The sequence below is a fragment of the Paramisgurnus dabryanus genome, chromosome 17 (genome assembly GCF_030506205.2).
Source record: "Paramisgurnus dabryanus chromosome 17, PD_genome_1.1, whole genome shotgun sequence".
NCBI classification, from domain to species: domain Eukaryota; kingdom Metazoa; phylum Chordata; class Actinopteri; order Cypriniformes; family Cobitidae; genus Paramisgurnus; species Paramisgurnus dabryanus.
The window spans coordinates 24,462,507-24,484,002 of record NC_133353.1 but is presented as its reverse complement, the minus strand read 5'-3'; the positions used below and the strand labels follow the sequence as shown (position 1 = coordinate 24,484,002).

Here is a 21,496-nt window from a genome sequence, read left to right as displayed (position 1 = left end):
CCAATGTAAATGTTTCTCCTGTCATATTTTTATAAAGTGTCTGAGGTCTCATAAAAGTTCTCAGAACACCGCACCGCTTAAAATGAAAATCTGCTCGTACACGTTTCAAATATCATAACTCTTTTTACTCTCACATGACCTTTATTTTTTTAGCTTTCGAAATGCACTTCAAACAAATGCTTTTCGGTAAGTGAAAGCAGGTTTCTGGACCCAGTCAATATTTATTATTTCTCTGAACTTTATCTTCACAGCTCACCTGAACAGTGAGGGCAACAAGAATCCTGCGTTCTGATTGGATTGTGGCAGAGCAGGGGCGGGCACAGCTCCGTCTCGCAGAGCACGCGACCGCTATGGCAGGTACATTGAGTGCAGGAGTCAATGTTCCACGTCTCTCCCTCCACAAAGTACTCGCCGCCGGGGGCCAAACACACCGATGCCTCGTTGAGCTCCGGCTTATGAGAACTGGACTCTTCTTCTGAGAGAAACAGGGGTATTAATGGGTTGCTGGGAAGACATTTTTACCTCCACACTATCAAAACATATAAGAACAGACCTTTCTCTGCCGTCGCTCGCAAATCTTATTTATTAAAATGACCACATGAAGATGCTTAGCACCAGGTTAAATAATGATAAAAGCAAATTAGGCAAGTTACAGACACAAGGCTATTGTATGGCATGTATGGAGTCTTTGTATATATATATGACATCACAGAGTTGTATGTGCCGTTTTTTTGCAAACAGTTGGTCATCCTAGTAAGTGTCAATTAAACAAACTTACCTGGGCAGGTGGGGCAACAGTGGCCAGTTCGAATGGTGGGGTTGTCACAAGAGGGGACCGGGCAAGAAATAAGGGCACACATTTCTCTCCCGGCATGACAGTAACAGTCCCGGCAGCCGTCGTGCCAACTCTGGCCGTTCTCGTGCCTCCGGCCATCCATAGACAGACAGGATCCCAGTTTCACTGATGGAGCCACAGATGATGAGCTGTGATCTGCAATGAAACACATATGACTGAACAATAAACATGATGTCTATATTATGCAGTGGCAGCTCGTGACTGCTCTTCCAAGGGGCGCAAATTTAAAATATGTGTTCCGAGTGTCATGTGTGTTGCTCGTGTTTTCATATGTGTTTGTCGCTTCATGTGAACCATGTGCATCACATGTTTTCATGTACATTTTTCTTAATTTTATAAAATAATAATCAAAGATGATACTTGACCAAGTTTTCACTTTGTTTCATTTAAATATCCTTAGCAGTCAATGCGCAACTATTGCTTTTATTGGATACACAGACCATAACTTAATTTTATTTGAAGGAAATTTTATCTAAAACCCAGTGCACAATTTTGTCGAACGTCCCAAAAGATTATCTGGTATATTAATACGAAGCAAAAACCCGAGGATTCCCTGAACCATTCCTACATTTGTATTCCAGACATTTGACCTCTTCAGTGAGATATTTTCACCGGCTGATTCGCAGTCAGCGTGAAATGACAAAATATGCAAGCGATGCCGCGTTCCCCTGCCCCAAACCCCAGAGCACAAAACATTCTCAAATCTCATTCAATCTGCCAAGAGCGTCACCTCTCACTGCCTCTCCATAACAGCAGCAGAGCCCCAGCCAGGCCCCAGTCAATATCACAACCATTTCACATTGATTAAAATCCTGTCTCTCTGATATAAGGAGGATGCGCGCTTTCAAAAATTAATCGGCAGGAAGATTAAAAAAAGTATTTTTCTTGCTCTTCCGTCTCATTAAATGGACCGAGCTTGTGAATATTTCACTTGCCAGCTTCATTACTGAAGCCGAAACCAGAGGCGTATGAATAATGGAGGGATGTGAGGAACTGTGGGTTTAGCTTTTGTATACAACAGGTGGACCTCAAAATAAATTTGAAATATGGGGGATGAGTCAGGCCGGACCCTGGGCTCTGCGAATATGAGGCTCAGCGGTTTTCTGTGTTCGGTCCAAGAAATACACAGCGCACGGCTCACACCTCAATGTATTCTGTCAATTATAGGAATAGCACCTCGGCATATCAATCCAGTTGTAAGGGGCAAAAACTAACACTCGGAAACATCTTGTAACAAGTGTTATGAGAAAAAAAACTTTATTTAGATACCATTTTAGTTATAAAAAAAATGTCATTTTTGGAGCTTATTATTATTTTTTGGAATTATATGTTATTTATATAGAAATATTTGGTAAAAATATTGGGTAACACTTTACTTGAAGGGGTGTTTATAAGACTGACACTTGCCATTAACATGAAAGAAATTTTATGCACATTTATGACTAAAAAAACCAACTAATTGCTTATTGTATCAAGTGGCTCAGTGCTTTTATAAAACAACAGCGTTATGATAAAATAATTTTTGGGAAATTGGTTTTAACAATAATTATTACATGGCGCTCTTGAATGCTTGATTCTGATTGGCCAATGGCGACATTCCAGGGTTTGTTATTCCCACATAACAACCATCTCAAACTTACACAATCTTATCTCGCTACTGCCAGTAATCTTGACAGGTGCTATTGAAAACGTTTGAATGAATTCAATAAAAATATGCATAATTAATTAAATATGAGATTTAATTTACATTTTAATTTAGTTTGTGTCAGGGTCCTGATAACCCGGTTGGGATTTATTCTGTGCTAACAACTGTCTGGCTTGTACGTTAGCCCTTACGTAATCAATGTAATGTGTGTAGGTCATTTACATTGCTGAGCATCGTAGTAACCCAGCACATTAAGTTAACTGTAGGTGTGTGTACTGTATCATTTTATGGCTTTAATTGTGTCTAATCTCATCAGATTGTGTAGTTATTATTTGACCAAATATGATGTAATCATTTCAACAAAAAGGAAAGAAGAGGCTTACCTCGACACTGACAAATCAGACAGCCCAACTCATCATGCTGGAATCCCATTGGACAGGACTTGTCACAAGGCAGCTCAGGGCATTTCTTACAACGGCAGGTGTCACAGCCATGCTTGTTCTTACTGATAAGAGAAAGATAGGGAAAAAAGAGATGAGCGATGTGCATTATGTAAATCGAAATATAATAAATGTAAATAAATAGTTTTATTTTTTAATGTTACTTGTCCATGCTAAACTCGCCACCATGATAATGGAGTGTTGCAAGTGGGATGCTTTTCTAAATCCTAAGTGTTTTTTATTACTTTGCTATGGTGTTTAGGGTGGTTAAGAGGTGAATGCTTATCTAGCTTACTGATCCAAGTCAAATAAGCACACCCCAAGTCTCTATGATATTCTCATCCCTAGATATGGCTCTAGACCCTATTAGTGTATGTAGTTTTTGCTAAAGCACGCAGAATTTCAGGTATCTTACAATAAGTTTCAAGTCCGCCAAAACCTAACCCCCCCGAAATATATACAGAGCCAGTACAATCTCTCAAGCAGACTTTGTCATTGCCACGTCAATGCTTTTGCACTGAGCTGGCTTTACACACCAGGTGCGAAAGACACAGTCCAATGTCACCAGTTAATAGCGAATGGGTGACATAAATGGAGAGAGAGACTTTGTTGACCTTACTTGGAGTCCTGCCAGCAGATGGCACATTAAAGATGACTGACCAAAACGACCAATCAAAACGCTCCCTGATGGCCAAGGAAAAAACTTTTTCAGGGCACATTGGCCACAGCCCTCACAGTCCATTACAGGCACGCTCTCTCTCCCATCCACTCTTATCTTCCGAAAAATAGGGTTGAGAAGCGGCCATGTGCACTCTGTATTTGGTTTAGTGATAAGGGGCTATCGGGTATGATGTCAGCAGTAGAGAATATCAATATTTTTCATGCAGGAAGAGGAGGGATTCACGTTTAAGCCGCATGCATTATTCAGGCCATGAGCTTGAACCTCGGCCCTATCTTTGAGGGGGCATAAACAGATATCTAAAATTAGAATCTGAGATGCAAGCATTTGCACTTGTGTGCTCATTCATGACGGTAAAATTGAAGTGGAAAGAAACAACGAGAGGCCAGAAGCCAAGCTCTGATAAATAAAGACTCCTCTTTACTCAACCACACCTGAGGAAATAACCGTCTGATAGGAGGCTATAAAGATGCAGCACCAGCCAACACTGCCTTCTTGTTGCCTGCACTTGGTTAGGTTTGGGTCATAATAGAATGGATTTTGGTCATGATGCGGTCAAGATTAGAACCTGTATTATTTATACGAGCACCAAAACGTAACATTCCCAGAGCATTCAAACTAACCAGGATGCCACAGGTTCATTTCGATAGAAGATATCAAAGAAAATCCCTTTGCCATTTATGATGATACATGTATATATAATTTTGAATATTACTACCATAATACATAGTAAACATAAAAGTAGCCCTGACCTACAGATTTGGAGATATTAAAAGGTTCAACTAAGTTTTCAGACATCTGCTGTACTAAGAAAACAGCCAATCAGCTTACAGTTAGCATTTCAGAGATTTACAAGCGTTACAATCATTAAATTTGTGAAGTAACATTTACCCCACATGGTCTGGCATTAAAGGGATACTCCAGCCAAATATAAAAATCTAAGATACACATATCTTTCAGACGAGCACATTTGGAGTTATTTTAGTAAATGTTCCTGCTCTTTCATGCTTTATAATGGTAGAAAACAGGGATCAGGGAACAACTTCTGACTTTAATAAAGTACATTCATCCTTCACACAGCTCCAAGGGGTTAAAAAAGCTCTTCTGTGGGTAATGGATGAGATTTTATAGAAAAAATATCCATATTTCAAACTTTATGAACAGTAATAATAACTAGCTTCCGGTAACAGCGCCATCTTGGACTCGATTTAAAACAGAGTTTTAGCGTGGTGAGTTGGTTGCCATGGGTACGTTGAGCAGTGACTTTCGTGAGTCCCAAATGACGTGGTTACTGGAAGCTAGTTATTACAGTTTATAAAGTTTGAAACATGGATATTTTTCTGACAAAATCACATAGATTACCCACAAAAGACCTTTATTAATTCATTCCCCGCCAGCCTTTTTTAAAAATTTGCCTGCCAGCATTTTTTTTGTGATTTTCACAAAAGTTTCAAAAAATGCCTTCCAGAAAAATGTTCTTCTAAAAATATGTAAACAATCAAATATATCAAATGAAAGAACCGACCCTCTGCTTTCAAACAAACAATAGATGGATTTCAGTCACGTGACCTTTTACATCATGCCGCCATCTTTAGGACCTACCGAGTACCAGTAGGCTATTGACAAGCATTGGCTACCTTGCTACGATTTACGGATCTCTTATCTTTTACTGTCTATGATTCTTACGGATACAGTAAAGGGCTACGAAAGACAAAATGTCGGATCTCGACTGTCATGAAAATAAACGCTACTTTAAAAAAATATCTTCGTTATGGTGTGATGCTTTCTCGATCCCTGATGCGTTCCTCCAGCTGCTGTCCGCTGCTACCGAACTACCACTATTTTACAACATAAGAAGGCGCGACACAACATGAAACTTTGCTCGAAGTATCACCTGGATCTCTACACATGAACGCGAGCATTGAGAACATTGTTTGTGTACACAGAGTTTACTAAAAAGAAAGGTTTTGTACAACTGACTTTGGCTGTTATGGTGTCCGCTTGTCATCTCTGCCAGACGTAAATAATCGATTTCCGAAGGGGAATGAATGAATCTCATATGAGGCTCCTTTTTCAACTAGAAGGTCAATATTGTTTTTCACTTGCGACAAAACAACGACTTATCCGTGCATTTTTATGGAACTATGCTTTAGGAGATATCAATCTTTACAATCCTCCCTCCTTACGTCGCAATTGGAGATCGATACATCTTGACTGGGAAGAAGGCGGCGAGCGGACGCCAAATCATCCAAAGTCAGTTGTTCAAAACCGTCTTTTTATTTAACTCTCTGTTCACAATGAATGTTCTCAATGCTCGAGTTCACGTGTAGAGACATAGGCGATACTTCGAGCAAAATATCATGTTGTGTTGAGCCTTCTTAGTGTTGTTAAAATAGCGATTTTGATGCTCACAGCATATTGAAGGCATAGCTTCTAGTTCTTTTGCGACCACTTCAAGTCCTTAAAATGGCGGAAGACAAGTGAGTGACGTCAGCTGATATCCATGTATAAACAAACAAAAAACAAACAAAACGGGGAAAAACATTTTATCCTATCTATTTTTTTTCTGTGCTTATAAACTCTTAAATATGGGTATTTTTCCTCAAAAAAAAAAATTTTTTTAGCAAAAGCTGAAATAATTGCATTTTTATGAAGGAATTTGGTTTGAGATCAGATTCAGATTGATTATCAAAACATCCACGGAGTGTAAAATTAAAAAATAATAAGAATTTTTTTTTAAATTGGGTAAAGCCATCTAGTGGATGGTCACGGTATTACAGATAACCATAAAAACTCATCAGGAACATGTTTTTTCATGCAAATGTTTTCTCTTAATTGACGAGATAACTTGTCAATGGCGGGGAAAGAGTTAAAGGGATGGTTCACCCAAAAATGAAAATTCTGTCATCATTTACTCACTCTCGTGTTATTACAAACCTGAATGCATTTCTTTGTTCTGATGAACACGAAGGAAGATGCCGTAACCGTTTGTGGACCCCACTGAGTTCCATAGTAGGAAAAAATTATACTATGAAGTAAATAGGGTCCACAAACGGTTCTGTTACAAACATTTCTGAAAATATCTTCCTTTGTGTTCATAAGAGAGTAAATGATGACAGAATTTTCATTTTTGGGTGAACTATCCCTTTAACTCCTTAGAGCCATGTGGAGTACTTCTGTAAAGGATGGATGCATTTTTTTGGGCTTCAAAGTCAGATGTTGTTTCCTGATCCCTGTTTTCTACTGTTAAACTGTAAAAAAATAGAGAAAAGCAAGGACATTTACTAAAATAACTCCAAATGTGTTTAATCTAAAAGATGATGGACTTATGTATCTCAGATTGCTTGAGGGTGAGTAAATCAAGGGGTAAGTTTAATATTCGTCTAGCGTATTCCTTTAAGCAATTGGTTGTGTTCAAATGAGTACTGAAAGTTGGAATTTAGTTTTGGACCTGACAACTGGACACTTTGTTGTAGCAGGAGAGATTCTGCGTCTGCTGTGCCGCACGTTAATACAAATTTTTAAATATTCTTTTTCTGTATACTTCCTTTCATTGGATAGTCTAGCAGCTTGTACTACTTAGCACCTTTGTTCTCGGTCTCATTTTAATGCATCGCAAGGCGTCTCTTTAACCTGCTGACTGCACGACTTGGCAAAAGTTTTTGCAAATTGGCTTGGCGATCTGCCCGTGTAATTGATGTGAGTTTTTTTTTTAGATGTGGAGAAGCAATGTTTATTCGCGATGGCACGGAAACACAGTGTTGGGTAGATTAGGCCTTCAGCTTCGCTATCACAACTCATCCTTTACGGAGCACAATCTGAAGCGCTGATCTGAGTCGGACCTAATTAGCTGTCAACTCTAAACTTGCAGCTGGGCACCAACAAGCAATGCATAGAGTAAGGGATCATTTTGTCATTCACAATTTTCTTTCGACTACGTGAGGAACAGTGTGGAACTATGTTTATGACAACAAATTAATACTGCCTGTCCTGATATTTTCTTTTGACAGTTTTATAATATTAGATAGCACTGATACATGAAATAAATGATATTATGAAATCAGTGAAATGGAGATAAAGGAATGACAGACAGGCGGTGAAGCTGACTTTGGTACGATTAGTATCCTTGTAAACGGCATGATTCAAGGAACTGAAAGAGGGTCACGAGATAGGCCAAATTAATTCAAAGCTATATGCATTTTAATATGATTTTATCTTTTTACCACTAGGGGGTGCCAGCTCCAAATTTTGGAAGTAACCTCGAATCATGCTGCCGATGACCATTTCTAGTTTTAGTAGATCAATAATTTCTACCACACAGTGCACCCAGCTACTGCATTATGTAAAAATATAAAAATTGCGTGTCAAGTTTCCTGTCAAAGTATTATGTCAATTTTGGTATACTTTCTGTCAATTGATTTAAATGGTATGGGAGAACAATTAGGTCTTACTATTTATGAACGCCTATTGTAAGCATATTTAACAGCCAAAAAAGCTCTTTAGGATTCAGTCTAGCTTTTTGGGCACCTGCCATTTGGTTATTAATCTGTATAATAATCAGTGAATGTTTAACATGAACTTTGACCATCTTGCTAATGTAAATCTCAGATAGCATTTGAATACTTCAGCATATAATTCAAGAACTCTCACATGTATCCGAACGGGCAGTTCTTGCCACAGGACACAGCCTTGCACTTTTTGGGACGTGGGCGACACTGGCAAATCTCACATCCGTCGATGTCGGTCTGGAAGCCAAAAGGGCATTTGAGAGTGCAACTGGCAATTAGAGCACTGCACATCTCTTCTCCTGGAAAATATAGCAGAGATGAATTAGTAAGACATTCATTACACACATCCAATAATATACATCCTATAGAGCAGGTGTCTCCAACCCCGCTCCTGGTAAGCTACTATCCTGCAGACTCTATTTCCAACCCAGCTCCAACAGACATGGCTGTAATTATAAAGCAACTGTGAACACCTTGATTAGCTGCTTCACCTGTGTTTAATTGGGGTTGGAGCTAAAGGCCTAGTCCACACGGACACGGGTATTTTTATAACCAGAGTTTTTCCTCCTGAGGTTTAAAAAAAATCCCTTCCACGCATGCTTGGTTTAAAAGACATCTACGCCTACATGAACACGCAACACGTGATCACGAGGCACAAAGAATTAACACCGGCAAAGCTAACGTTAGATAAGATCGATGAGAGAGATTTATTCTGAATATTTTGGAATAATATTTAAAGGCGCCCTAAGCAAATCTGTGTGACGTCACTTCTTGTTGACGTTCGAAGTGTTGTCAAACAAAACGGAGTGTAGCTAACTCCTCCCCTCCACCTTCCTTCCGTGCTTTCTAAAAGCGTCATGAACGCGCCCAACCCCCACTCCCAAATCCTTCTTGTTGTTTATTGGCTGGAACACTTTGTTATGTTTCGTGGTTGTAGGTTTGACCACTTTGTTTTTGTTGCAGTTTGTGGAGCCTGGACTGTCTACAGAGACCGCTTTTTTAACAGTGTGTTCAGAGGACAGGCAGCTAGCAGATAGTGAGGAGATGTTTACTCTATGAAACAAAAAATGTTTTATGGCCTTAAACGTGTGAATTCGCTTAGAGCACCTTTAAACAAATGAAAACATTTTGATGTATTAGTTCCCACCCTTAAAGGGGTCATATGATGCAATTTCTTGTCTTTTCTGTGTATATAGACTATCCATAAAGTTGCAAAGATTGAAGTCTCAAACCCAAAGAGATATTCTTTCTTAAAGTGAAGGATCATCCAAAAAACCCTGCCTTATTTAAACACGCCCCAAAATTATCTATCTCATGTGTGGAAAGACTTGCATAACACCGCCCAAATGTATACGCAAAGAAGTCATTTTTATTCTTGCTGTAGTATTGACGACGCCACCATGTCAGGGAAACATTGTTTTTTTCGTAAGGGCCATTACATTTCTGTCACACAACATTTCTGTAGAAAAATGGCCAATCAGAGATCACCACACTTTTTTAGAATGATGATCTATTATAGAAAATAATGTGTTTTTGGACCTTAACCTAGGGCTGCAACTAACGTTTATTTTAATAATCGATTAATCTGTCGATAATTTTTTCGATTAATCAATGAATCGGATAATAAAAAGCATTTATTCAAAAACAGAACTGAAATCTTCAGAAAGTGCACAAACATGTTGTTCCTTGAACATCTCTGAGCTGTTAAAGTAATAATAATAAAATCAAAATGGACTAACACAAAAAACATACACATGTATGCTTTATATCTGCCAAATATATAGACTTTTTTAAATAAAGTGCACCTGAGCTGCCAGAACAATAAATAATTTATAAAAAAATAAAAGAACAATACAAATCCGAAGCAAAATTATCTGCCAACGGGGTAAGAAAAACAATAAGTTTAGTGACATTTTTATTTGTGCATGGTAGAGAAGATCAAGAGCGAGCGAGCGAGAGAGAGATCCTTGTTATTAAGACATGTAGACTGGCATTGATCATGCTTTTAAACAAAATAAGCAAGCAACATGCAATGCATTCTATGTCCGTCATTCTAAGTATATACAAGTCTCTTTTACGTCTTTTAGTTTGCAAATTGAATCAAAGCGGTGTTTTATAAACCTGCGCATGCAAAGGTTTACGGGCTTTAAGACCATAGGGAATCCCTGGCAGGGGTGGACTTGCGCTTGAATGACATATCCGGAAACAACAGAGAACACAGTGCACTAGAGAGACCGTGAGTGTGTTCACTCCGCTCTGCGTTAAACTCAACTTTTTTTAATACTTAAATCTCAGCGTCGGGCGACACAACATATCGATTATGAAATTCGTTGCCAACGCTTTCACTAATCGATTTTTATCGATTTAATCGATTCGTTATGACCCCCTTAATAGATTTGTGTATGCTATCTGCTTCAATTCATGAAAATAAATTTTAGTTTTGTACAGAAATTCACATACACACTCTCAGAAATTGAGTTAATTGCAGCTATTGAGTTCATAGAACCTTAGAGCAGTGGTTGGCATGTGCCACCCATCCCTTTGCGCTGTCCTCCAAGAAAATTCTAGACATAAAACTTCTCCAACTTAGAATTTGAATTAAACAAAAAATTGTAAATTATAAAATGTAGTCCTGTTGGTTGGTAGCTACAGTATAGCTTTCTGGGGTTTAATTACACAAAATTTATATTAAATGTTTTTCATAAAATGCCATAAAACTGTGGCCCCCCAGCAACCCAAGCCCCCCCCCAGTTTGAGAACCACTGCCTTAGAGGTACACAAAAAGTTGAGAAGGATGAAAAACTGAATTCAGTTATGTGTGTCCAAAACTTTGATTGGTTGGGTACATTTATATTACAATATATATTTAAAATCCTTCTGGGAGCATATTCAGCAAACCAAGCATTGTTATCCTTTTTTTGATATTTTTTAGAGTTTGATTTACCCGGCCTCTCTTAGCATACAAAACAATCTCTTAATCCATTCGCCCTTCGCTGTTGATCCTCATAAACATCTCTACTAAAGCCAGTCAGGGTCTGGAGAGAATACAGCTAAATACCGCCTGACAGCATCTGTAAGACCCGAAGAAGATAAAGCACTTCTCTAATGACCCGGCAGAACATCATGCAGCTCACTTACTGGTCTTGCAGTTGCACATCTTGCAGCCATTGGAGTCCATTCTGAATCCATACGGACAGCTTTTCTCCATCAGCGTACAGTTGTCCAGTGAGCCACAGGCAGGGGGCGCCATTGTGATGTATGTGGGCTCTGAAAACACAAATATTTTCCCCCGAGGATGTGAGTCACTTATGAGTAAGTGAGATAGTCAAACAGAAAGAGAAAATGTTGATCCCGAACGGGACTACGCTTATGAGTCACGGGAGTCAAAAGCAATTTTTCATAAACTCTTCTTTTTGCTTCTTCAGTTAATAGGCATGAGTAAGATGACAGCTCCCAACAACACAACAAAGTGATCAAATGTTCAATAAGCATCTTATCTACGTCCCCTCTGTTCGTCTGCAACGACATCCTGGATCCCCACTGGTTATAATTGATTTGACTGAAACCATTAAAAGATTACGGGTCCGTTTAATATAGAAGCTGGCGGTACTGTATATCAGTGACAGGCAAAATCATCTCGCTGTTTAGGTTATGACAGCTCTGACAAGTTGCTATTTGATTTCTGTTTTTACCATCGGAAAACTGTACCATGCTGTGTCCCCAGTACACAGATAAATACCGGAAAGGATCCAGCCAGATGGGCACACAGAGAGGGAGAGACAGATAAAGTTGTCAAGGTCTAAAATGGATGAATGTCTTGATGACTACAAATACAGTGGATGGCAGCGCTCCAAATATAAGCCATCATCACAGGAAATGGACATTTTCACTGTGGATTTGTAATATGTCTCTACTGAAAAACAGATTTTAGTACATTTTGAAGTTACCGAGAGAAGTGACTGGTTTGTGCTTTTTGAATATCTTATACAGACAGATACTCTTTTGGTTTTTCTCTTTCTTCCAGCAAAACCATTTTGCATGCAGAGTTGAATGCTGCAGCAATCTCATTGACGAGTATAGACAAACATAAAAAAGGTTATAATTTAATTTTTCCTTGCCAATAACACAGAATGTAATTTAAAGGCAGTACACAGAAAATGAAAATCATGTCCTTATTTCTATTAAAAACATGAGATAGTTTAGCAGATTGTCCGTAGGAGCTTTTTCTCGCAAATGAATGTAAAGTGACAAAATTGTTATTTCTGACATGATTCAAGATAGAAATTGCACTCTTATATTGCAATCCCCTATTCATCATCTTCACTATTCAACATCACAGAAAAGGGAAGCATAAGTGTGTTTGAAGAAATAAATATAAAAAACACATAGGTTTGATGATACAACATAAAGTGAGTTAATTTTGAGATAAACCAATGACAGGTGATGATGTTAGCATGTCATCATTTGTTTTGAGCAGTAAGAATTTACAAGATTTCGCTAACCAACAAAAATGTCAAATTTTTGTGTTCAGCTGAAGAAAGGTAGTCATATGGGATGGTGTAAATAATAAGAGATATTTCCTTTTTGGGTGAACTTATCCTTAACTGTGAGAAAAAAAGGTCATTTTAGTCGCTGGTACCCCAAGGAACTATACCTTTACATGTAACATAACACAATGTTGTACCTTTTGTATACATTACTGTACCTTTAGGACCCATTTTGTACCTTTTAAAGGTAGAATTAACGGTTTTGTACCCCTAACATTTATTACAACTGTTACAAAATTGTTTCTTAAAGGAAAATACCACAGTTTTTTATATTTTACTAGGTTCTTACCTCAACTTAGACATATTAAGACATCCATATCTTTTTTCAATGCGTGCACTTAATCTTTGTACAGTGCGTCGTGAATGTGTTAGCATTTAGCCTAGCCCCATTCATTCCTTAGGATCCAAACAGGGATGAATTTAGAAGCCACCAAATACTTGTTTTCCCTATTTAAAGACTGTTACATGAGTAGTTACACGAGTAAGTATGGTGGCACAAAATAAAACATGGCGATATTTTAAGCAGATAAAATGAGAACTATATTGTATGGCAGAAGAACACTTAGTTTGCAGCACTTCGACCTCGGCGCGCAGTAACATCATCACTCTTGACTACTCCCCTCTCCCTCAAACTTCTTTCAATATTAATGCGCCCGAGGTCAAAGTGCTGCAAACTAAGTGCTCTTCTGCCATAAAATATAGTTCTAGTTTTTTAACTGCTTAAAAATCTAATTAAAATTTTGATTAAAAATGTTTTGTGCCACCATACTTACTCGTGTAACTACTCATGTAACAGTCTTGGAAAACATGAAAGTGTTTGGTGGCTTCTAAATTCCACACTGTTTGGATCCTAAGGAATGAATGGGGCTAGGCTAAATGCTAACACATTCACGACATGCTGTACATAGATGAAGTGCATGCATTGAAAACATTTTTTATGTATTAATTCATCTAAGCTGAGGTAAGAACATAGTAAAATTTTGAAAAACGGTGGTGTTTTCCTTTAAAGGTACACAATTAGTCCTTATGGTATAATATTGTAACATTTCAATGTGTGGCACTGTATGCCCATAAACGTACAAAAATGAACCTTTGAGGGTACCACCCCAGCAACCAAAAAGCTACAGTTTTGTATCTTTTTCCTGACAGTGTTTAATAGCTTCAGCACTTGGTAGATTTGCTGTCATAACAGTGTTTCTTGCACCAGTAGTCAGTGCTGATGCTCCACCGCTGTTGAATCTGAAGCCTATTTCGCCCAAGTATGAGATTGCAGTCTGAATTGTATGTGATGAGATAAATAGACTGTAATAATAGCAGACAACAAGCCTTTTTATTGTGTTGTCTGGATTTAAAAATATACCGCGTGCCTTGTATGAACCAATTCAAGAACGAATTACTCTCCTGAAGCGGTAATCAAGCAAAATCATTCGCTAATTTATGGATTGTTGGCTGAAATCAGTCTGACGAATCCCTCACTGAATGAATCTATCAGAGTGCTTACTGAACCATCAGAGTGCTAACATATGACTCACTGTTGATTGAAGCATGAGTCTTAAAGAAATAGTTCACCCCAAAATTAAGATTCTCTCATAATTTACTCATCCCAGTGCCATTCCAGATGCATTACTTCCTTTCTTCAGTCAAACACGAATTCACAACTTTATATTGAAATGGCTTCATTTCAGCTTCATATACAGGATGGTTCTGTATATTAGGCAAGAAACATGTCAGAACCACTGAGATTTGAAGTTATGCCACCATATTTCAATTTAGAAGATTAGCATAGTAGTACAGTCTGTTTTTTACTTGTATGCAATGGTGTGGGGGATGTTTTCTTGGCACACTTTAGGCCCCTTAATGCCAATTGGGCATCATTTAAATGCCACGGCCTACCTGAGCATTGTTTCTGACCATGTCCATCCCTTTATGACCACCATGTACCCATCCTTTGATGGCTACATCCAGCAGGAAAATACACCATGTCACAAAGCTTGAATTATTTCAAATAGATTTCTTAAGTTCACTGTACTAAAATGGCCCCCACAGTCACCAGATCTCAACCCAATAGAGCATCTTTGGGATGTGGTGGAACGGGAGCTTCGTCCACTGGATGTGCATCCCACAAATCTCCATTAACTGCAAGATAGTATCCTATCAATATGGGCCAACATTTCTAAGAAATGCTTTCAGCACCTTGTTGAATCAATGCCACGTAGAATTAAGGCAGTTTTGAAGGCGAAAGGGGGTCAAACATAGTATTAGTATGGTGTTCCTAATAATCCTTTAGGTGAGTGTATATATGTTGCCAGCACTGTGCCATTACAGCATTGCATACAGTATACGTCCATATACAAGCCTATGTGTAAACAAATTATGTTTTTACTAGGCCTTAATGGCTTTTTAATTGTTTTATAAAAAGTCCTCAAATTTAAGGATGTACAATTATGTCTAGTAATTAAATAAAAAATAAGTGATAAACACAAAATGCAGGCAAACCATTGTTGTTCTTTTATCTGATTCATTAAAAATGCCTTTCCATTAACACATTAAAATCCATTTTAAGCAATTGTTTCTTTTTTGTGTGAGCCCATGCACATTCTGTTAAAAAAAAAAAGAAATTGCGTACGTGAACGCATATGTAACATGGAAAATGTCAGGTGTGAAACTCTTCAAAAGCTATGTAGGAGCTTAGGGGGCTCAACCCAACCTGACAGCTTTCATTTGCTTAATTAAACACACTGCGTATGGTACAATAGCTTTCCTATGACAGGGGGAGGGTGTCACCTTGAGGAAATGAGGTCTTCTGACAAATAATAATTAGGAAATAAAAATGCACAGAGCGCGGGGCAGCTGGTGGATGAGCTAAATTAAGCTGTCCTGGGACCTGGGGGACAGAGAGCAGAGCTGTGTCCAACAAGACCCAGAGGACAGGACATGGAGGTAGACGCTCCACCTGCAATGGGACGTATGCAGCACCAGTTGACACCTCCGGAGTGGGTGGAAATTGATCTTTGAGCCTGCTCCAGTGCACATAAACGAAATATCTCATCACAGTTCATATCAAAAGCTCTCTCTTCACTGGCTCGACTTGACGTAAGCGCAGTGATTGGAGCAATGGGAATCGGCTCAGGAATGCATTCACCTCCTCTACAAACAGTTGCGTGCAACATGCCACATGTAAATGTGAGCCGCAGCCAGAGCAAAGATCTCTAGTCCTTGCCAACAGGTATGGCTATTTAAGAGCTCTGTCGAGGGGAATATCATGTATAAATGCAGCTGCCCTCTTATTTCTCAATTTCCCACTGTTGTCATAAGGCCACATATGGCACTGACTACGTTTACATGCTGTAAATATTCGGGTTATGGTCAGGTTAAGGTCGGGTTTCGGGTTTCTGAAACATTCGGAATAACCCGTTTACATGCGTGAGCAGAGAGAGTTACCCCTGTATACATGGAATTGGCAATATCCCGATGTAAACTGTGATTAAAAGGTAAATGCGGTGATTTTGCGTGGCTCACTATTGCGCAATGCGGTTTTACCGCCTTCATTTACTAAAATAAAATTATTATTTAAATCCAGAACAAGCTGCACCGATGTAGAAGCAGGGTAGGCTAAGTTACATGTCTTTCCTTTTATGAGAAAAAGATTAACAAGCTATACTAGCCTTCAGCTAAATATATTTTGAAAAAAAAAATTAATTGAAGAACGATTTTCTAACAAGAAGGTTTTTTAAGTGCATATTTACAGAGCATCGGTAAATACAGAACACAACCGTGTCTTAAAGAAATTAAAAATTAGACAGTATTTATGCACCTATAAATGTACAAAACGAATGCAATAGCTTACAGAAGGCAATGAATAGCTATTTATTTATGGCATTTTCAATAATATATTAGTAGATAAATTAACATCTATAAAGTATAAAAACGAATAAATCATTATTTTGGCTAAATTAAGCTGGATGGATAATTTTTATAATTGTCATCCTTTCAGAACAAGCTTATATGCTATCTATAATAACTTACAGTATATCCTGAGTGTTACTTGGCCGAAAATATGTAGAAATACATGCAAGTAAAAAAGTACAGAACAAAAATGTTTACCTCACGCGGATAGAATGAAAAGCCGTTAATTAAGCGGACTGAGAACGTGCAGAAACAGTCGAGTCGGCAGATGATCATCAATGTTTATAATGTTTCAAGCAGGTACTGTTGATGATAAACTTTCATATCTAAATGTCAGGTATAAGTATTCAGTCAGTTAATAATAAAGCCACCGGCGTTATTGCAACATCCTTATCCACGGAGCGGACGCTGTATACAAAGAAAAAACCAAAGGTTTTTATTCTAAGTGGTTTTAATGCTGGTAAGCAATCAGTTATGCCGCTTTGTATTTGTGTTGATCAGTTAAATTAAAGTAATTTTAATCTTAGAAACTGAATCAAGATGCAGACGACGCTACAGTTATTCTGTCATCTTTAACTTTTTCATTCATTCACTGTATTTAACGAAATATGAATAGCATAGTATTACATTTTGAATTCAAATTCACACAAAAAAAGCAAGTTACTTTCATAACTATTGACAATCTATTTGGCCTTTATTATACATGTATGCTTTGAAAAACAAAAATAGCTATATATTAATTTAACGTGAAAAACGCGGTTGTTGCAATTGTTTTCCTCCTCGCTCTAAAAGTGTGGCGCATCTCTCTCGCCATGCTTACCTCTACTCCCTGCGGGTTTTTTTGGCGCATACAAGAAGTTCCTCTACTCAAAAGACCAAGATTCCTTGCGAATAGAACATGCGCAGTACACAAATCAATGTTCCTTTTGATGGGAATATCCCGATGCGAGTTTACATGACCAAAGTTTCGGGTTAGAAAAGAGGTAACCCAGGGGTAATATTCGGGATTTTAAAAACAGGAATATGAGCATATTCGGGTTTTTGCCGGTGTTTACATGGACGTGCGCGACCGGGTTATTGCTAATATTCCGGATTTGAACGGGTTATTGGCTGCATGTAAACGCAGTGACTGTTGAATGCATATGGCTGCACGTCTACTTAAACAGAAATAAGGTCATTGCTGTTTAGGTTTAGCAGATGTCATAACTACAACATTAGAGAACAACCACGCTTCTTTATTAAGTCATATATATATATAAATTGTAAAAATATCATGATATTATGCTATGGGATTTTTCACCCTTTATTTTCGCAGGGGAAAACAGACTTATGTTTATTCCTGTCTGCGGCAATGAATTTTAAAGTAGAGTGAACAGTCACACGACATATACAATGATTGAAAAAACAACATTAGATCTCTAGAGTTATATCTTTGTTTTTCATTGCAGAATCTATGTCACAAGGCTGCCGACACTCCGGCTCCAAAAGTAACAGACGTCAGGCTTTGTTATGGAAAGAACCAACAAGGCCACAGGAATAGAACTGTGTGTGTGGCTTCAAAACACAGGTAACGCAGTGTGCCAAGGACACAGTCCAAACGGCTGTTCTTCAGTACATAGGAAGCTTCTTCAAAAAAATAAAAAAATAATGGGCCACACCTGAGGCACTGACTGAGCATTGTAGGAATGTTACGGGTTCAAAAAGGAGCTAAGCCCTATCAACTGCATCTGTGGCATTACCACAGGAAATATTTTGACTTGTCTTAAACAAAGGAAAGGCATTGTGGGAAGGCACTGTAGCGGTACAAACATTAAAGCACAGAATGTTTAGAACTATGCTATCAATAGAGCTTGTTTTGAGCCTGGAACATTCCTTTAAAGAGCGTACCGTACACAGCTAACCTACAACTTTTCCTTTGGCTTTAACAAAAAAAAACATTAATTTCGATAAAAGTGGACTAGTGAATGGAATATATTTTAATATTTTCACTTCAGTTTGGGTTTGATTCACCCAGATTCCTTCACTGATTTGTTTAGTGACCATTTCTTCATATTACATAAACAAAATAAATGTACGGAATAAATGTATCGTATTTGTTATAATTCAATTAAAGAGTAACTAAACCCCTGGCCAGAGCCTGACTCCACCCACTGCAATATTTGAAAAATGCAAGAAAAGTGGGCAGATCCCAACGGAGATAGAGGGGACGAACTAAGTGTGTGGTGAGATCGTAACAAGGGCGTGGTGAGCTTGAAACTGCTTACGTCACGAGTTATTTCTTGGACCCAACATCCAATAGGAAAATTCAACTGCAGTAGCCTCCGTTCAACCTGAAGAGGGCAGCACTCAGACGTTTTTACACCATATATTGGAGTATTGAAACACTTTATATCCAAATGTCAAAAAACTTACTAAAATCAATGAACAGCACTAATAAAGCATCATTCTTACAGATCATTAACTAAAAAAAGTTGGTTTAGGGTTTAGTTACTCTTTAATTGACCTAAAAACCCCTTTTGCGAGCCTATAAATCTAAACATTTACCTCACAAAAGAGATAAAAGAGTTTACATTTTTTAATTTTGTTTACTTGAAAGCCCTTGAAAAAAGGTTGGATCAACTTCAGTTACAAAAAAAATGCTTCAGTTGGTAACACCTAAAAACGAGTTGAAATTTTTTTCAACTTATACAGTACTGTGCAAAAGTCTTAGGTCACCATGCCAGAATTAGATTGGTTGTTTTTGCAATGTTATAATGATCATATATAATTGTTTTTTCAGTCTCTTTAATAGAAAAATACATCCAGAAAATACAGGAAATGTGTATATAGTATTAAAAACTGTATAAAATGTAAACTGATGTGTCAAGATTTTAGGGTAAACTCCGCTTCCACTTGAGCAATATCAGGAAACTGCAGGATCTCTTAAACCTTAATAAAATAAAATCCTAATTCATAATTTTAAAGAAATTAGTCTTTTTACTTCATTCTGTTCAAAAACGCTCATGTGTTTAGTGCCAAGAGAGGTCACACTAAACACAGACGATGCCTAAAGAAGACATTTAGTCTGAAAATTTAATTTTACATTTTTTTTGTACATATTTCCAGTATTTTCTGTTTGTATCTTAATAAAATAAATTGAAAAAAAGATATGGATGGACATTAAAAAAAAAAAGGAAAAAAGCACAAGGTGATAATGCGGCATGACACGAAGCAGAGTGAGCATTATTTTCAAATAATTCAAAGGACCGGAGTCAATTATTCTGCTTACCACAAACATTGCTCTGGTGGTTATTTTAAGACGTTAGGTGTGCGTTTTACAATAAAAAAATTCACTGTCTGCTTACGTACTCTGCACAACTGTTCACAGTCTACATCCAGGATTTGCACTTTAGTTGCATACTTGCACATTTATCTTACATTCCAGTATGTTTGCACTGTCCAAAATGAGCATTTGCACTGTAAAGACATACTTGAACACACATCAACTTACTAATACATTTAAATATTTATATACCACATTGTAAATACTGCTTTATTAAACTTTTTATTCAGCACTGATGCCTCACATCACGCACAAAATGTCACTGACATCTCTACATTTGACATACTCGAAACATGATGTGTAAAGACGCGTCAGAGGTTCCAAGATAACATTCCCAGTTGTGCCCCTCGATGACGGCCCTGCTTTCAAGCACAAAGCTATGCCATTCAACTAGCAAAATACAGTCATGAATTCATTTGAAGCCCAAAGCGGTTAGTCACCTGCCCATCACAGTGGGAGGATTTCTAAAGCATTTGAACATTTTCACACTCAAATACTTTCTCTGTGCTTAACCTTTCACTGCAGCCCGTGATGATGAGCAGGCCGACATGCTGCCTTTGATCTCGCTCTGCACTGCCCAGAGAAACACAGAGAGTTCAAATATAGAGAGAGCGCTGAATTTAAGATCTGATTGCAATGCAGTGGCGCTTTCGGGAGTGCAGACTTGGTATTAAAAGCCACACTTCACCCCACTACCATAGCGAATGCTCTCCATGGTCGGGCAGACCCATCTGAACCTCTGACTTCTTTATAGGCCGACAGGCGTATAAAAGTTTTATTGAAAATAGGTGAACACCAGCGTGCCGCACGCTCGCTGCAGCCGTGTGGACGTGTCGCTGTCACTTTCCGTCCATCTACTTCTCTCTGCGCTTTCTGCCCCTATTACAGTACATCCTGCATAAATGACCTCAAATCTTATGGGCCGCTAACCAGATTCTTGGCATTCCAATGAAGATGAAAAACAAATGTGAACAGTTCTTTCCATGCTGGCATGGGTGTTGCTAAGGTATTGTGGAAGTTTTTAGCACACTGACTTGCATGTACTGGTTTGGTGCTAAAGGTGACACCTCCAGCTGTACTTAGCCTAGCACTCAGTATGAGAAACGGTAGTAGTAAGCAATTAGCAACAAGTCTGCCAACACATCAGAGGCGTAGCAATCTTCCTCTTTGAATAAATAGAGCTAGAGCGAAAGATGTTTGTTTCATTTGCTCAGATCTTTAATTGGAAGGAGGTTAAAGGTGAGACACATTGAGAATCCTATTATCTCCGGCATGACTCAATTCTCGCCGGAACGACATTGATCATAATCAACACGCCAATTTGGGGAAATATCTCCCTCACAAAATCCCAAAGTTGTTTAGTTGTGTTTTTTTCACAGCCTCCTACACGCTTACTGTCAGGCTGGCATTTAGTAGAGGTTAATAAAATTGTTAATCGTTCCAAAAACACGCTTTCCTTTCCTGGTGATTCCGAGTCGGTGAGCAAAACAGGAAAAAACGTCTCACGCCTTCAAACGGCGAACAGAGACGTGAGAAAATCTATATTCTCCAGTTCTTTTCAAAAGGATGATGTCATCAGTCTGCACCCAGCCA

General features: G+C 38.2%; 1 protein-coding gene across 2 annotated transcripts in view; it reads right to left on the bottom strand.

The window, feature by feature from the left end:
- The window catches only part of crim1 (cysteine rich transmembrane BMP regulator 1 (chordin-like)), a 126,682-nt gene that overhangs the window by 10,902 nt on the left and 94,284 nt on the right, over nucleotides 1-21,496 (bottom strand). The window contains exons 8-12 of one of the 2 annotated variants that reach the window (XM_065288550.2): nucleotides 11,267-11,395; nucleotides 8,271-8,427; nucleotides 2,885-3,006; nucleotides 779-991; nucleotides 257-472 (exon numbers count right to left, since the gene is read on the bottom strand). In XM_065288550.2, coding sequence (XP_065144622.1) covers nucleotides 257-472; nucleotides 779-991; nucleotides 2,885-3,006; nucleotides 8,271-8,427; nucleotides 11,267-11,395 — 837 coding nt within the window. Of the gene's footprint in view, nucleotides 1-256; nucleotides 476-778; nucleotides 992-2,884; nucleotides 3,007-8,270; nucleotides 8,428-11,266; nucleotides 11,396-21,496 lie in introns of both variants that reach the window. The other variant, XM_065288549.2, reaches the window with a different exon arrangement.